We start from the raw sequence: 2,756 nt of genomic DNA, 5'->3' as shown, positions 1-2,756 counted from the left end.
GTAGGGAAATGGAAAGTGCTAAGTTTCTTTTTCCTATTTTTTTAGACTCATGATAGTAAAGAGCACCTGGCAATGATGGAACGTATGTTAGGACCCATACCAACACGCATGATTCAGAAAACACGGTATGCTTTTTAAGATTAAAGCCCTTTATTGGGTACATGCAGTGGCTTATATTCAAACTATAGAAAACCCATCTTTGTTGTTATTGCTTATTCCAAAGACTGTAGATTTTGAATTTTTTTCATCAAGTTTTTGAAAAGTAATGCAATATTTACTTTGTGATTCAGTAAATAAAGTGGTGTTTTTATACTCAAGTTAACCTTTGCATAAATGTTTTCCTAGGTTGATTTAAAAATAATACATAGAGTAGTAAAAAGAGCTTGATTTTGGAGTCATATCTAAGTTTGAATTCCAGACTGTTGCAAACCACATGTATGTCTTTGGACAAGAATACTATAAGTGGTTTCAAAACATAGTGTCACCACAGAAGTCATCCAGGGAATTGTTAAAGATTTCCAGCCCCATACCAGATCTAGTGAAATCAGAATTTACAGGAATGGATCTAGGAACCTCTGTTTTTGAAGCTGGCATTGTTTCACTTATGGTATTTGGGAACAACTTAGGTGGGATACTAAAACTTCAGAGGGTGCAAGATTAGGAAAAATATCATATAAGGTAGCCGATATAATTATTGCTGAGATTTTTAGAAATTGTATGTTTATATATATAGAGAGAGATGTCTATGGTTCCATCTTTTCCCCCAATCCCCTGGTGGGGGCAGGGTAAGCATGTGGGGTTTTGGGGGGTTTGTTTTTTCTTAAATTTAATCCAGGCGTCTCTTTCCTATAGGAAACACAAGTATTTTCATCATAATCAGCTAGATTGGGAGGAACATAGTTCTGCTGGTAGATATGTTAGGAGACGCTGCAAACCATTAAAGGTAAAACAACAAAAAACAAAAAAAACCCCTGTTTTAACTATTTTTTAATGTCTTTCTTAAACAAAGTCATTTTTCCCCTCAGGAATTTATGCTTTGTCATGATGAGGAACATAAGAAACTGTTTGACCTGATTCGAAGAATGTTAGAATATGATCCAGTGAAAAGAATTACCTTGGATGAAGCATTGCAGCATCCTTTCTTTGACTTATTAAAAAAGAAATGAAATGGAAATCAGTGGTCTTACTATACTTCTCTAGAAGAGATTATTTAAGACTGTGTCAGTCAACTCTAAACATTCTAATATTTTTGTAAACCTTAAATTATTTTGTACAGTTAAGTGTAAATGCTGTATGTTTTGTATCAATCGCATAATTATCTTGTTAAGCAAATATGGTCTTGATAATGAATGAAATATAAAAGCTAAAATTAATTTTCCTTTTTTGAGATTAATTACCATTTTTAAAGACCTTTGGAATATCCTTTGTGTCCAGCGATAAATGTGATTGATCTTGCTTTTTTGTACATGGAGGTTGACTCTTGGAAGTGATTTTTGTGTTTTGTTTTTTGTTGTTTTTTTTTTGAGTAAAAGGAAATCTTGACTACTTCATTCTTAAAAGAATATTCTTTATTTACCTCAAACTTTTCTTAACTTTAAAAGTTTTTTCTGTAATTGTTGAACAGGTAATAAGTATTATTAACTCTAGGTAGGCAGGTATTAGAAACCAAAACCCATAGGAACTGTTTGCTGTTGGAATTTCATTAAATTTAAGTATTGTGTTCTTTTTCATTGGGTGATGTCAGTGGTGGTAAGTAGCATTCATGGAAAGACATCCAACTTGTGCATCGTAATAGGTTAATAAAACCACATACACACTTCGTTTAAGATTAAAGTCTAACTGGAAAGTTAACTTGGAAAGTCCTGTTTTCCAATGGCTATTTATGTAGTTAGTCACAAACGTAGAAATAGGAATTCTGATGACTGAGGTTTTTGTTTTTAATGCCAAATCTTCAGGAGTCTAGAAATTGTCCAATATCTGTTTCCTTACCATATGAAGTATAAATACTTAAACCTCAGCCTATGAGACTTTAAGGTTATTATTAAACAATTTGTATTTATGTTACTCTTTACTGGAAAAAAAAAAAGATGATTTGATTGGAGAACACTTGGGAAGAAAACTGCAGAAATTTCCAGACCCTAATTGGTTAATATAATGAACTTTTTGTTTGTAGGTATTTTTTTCTGTTTACCTGTTTTCACATTAAAAACTACATGGTAAATGTTAATTTAGTAAAAAAACAAAAACAAAAACTATTGATCAGTCTGCCAGGTAAAATATTTTTGTTGTAGAATTCATGATTGATTATCCAGATAAAGGTTTTTTGTTAAAAGTATTCCCATTTCTGAAGTGCATTACCAAAGATTTGAGTTTTATCTGTATTCTGAACATAAAATGCATGTAATTTTTTGGTATGACAAATAGTGATACCAAGGTGGGTTTCTCTACATGATCCGCAGGTAGCATTTGCACATATAGTAAAGCTATGTTCCTGAAGTTGACTAGGAATTTAAGAAAGCTGAAATTTTGCCGTAGAATCACTGCATAAATTATGCTTAGGGCTCTGATGCAGTCCACATATCGTTCAACTATGTTATATGTTATAAGGTTTTTTTAAAGGAGCATTTAATGTAAAGAAAAGTTTTTCCTTAACACAGCAATGTCGTTATAGAGATTAAGAAGTCAGCCATCCTTTATTTTCCTCTCTATTTCCATACTGCTAGTGCCACCGTACTACCTAAGCCTCCTGACCTTTT

The 2,756-nt window shown here is 32.3% G+C and overlaps 1 protein-coding gene across 1 annotated transcript in view; it reads left to right on the top strand.

Annotated features, from left to right (window-relative positions):
- Positions 1-2,166, top strand: part of CLK4 (CDC like kinase 4) — a 21,293-nt gene extending 19,127 nt beyond the window's left edge. The window contains exons 11-13 of the mRNA XM_007463121.1: positions 46-125; positions 853-943; positions 1,026-2,166. Coding sequence (XP_007463183.1) covers positions 46-125; positions 853-943; positions 1,026-1,166 — 312 coding nt within the window. The 3' untranslated portion in view covers positions 1,167-2,166. The remainder of the gene's footprint in view (positions 1-45; positions 126-852; positions 944-1,025) is intronic.
- Positions 2,167-2,756: the final 590 nt, after the last annotated feature.

Source organism: Lipotes vexillifer, unplaced genomic scaffold, assembly GCF_000442215.2.
Source record: "Lipotes vexillifer unplaced genomic scaffold, Lipotes_vexillifer_v1.1 scaffold514, whole genome shotgun sequence".
In the NCBI taxonomy this organism is placed as follows: Eukaryota; Metazoa; Chordata; class Mammalia; order Artiodactyla; family Lipotidae; genus Lipotes; species Lipotes vexillifer.
The sequence above is the reverse complement of the archived record's forward strand: the minus strand, read 5'-3'. Positions and strand labels throughout refer to the sequence as shown.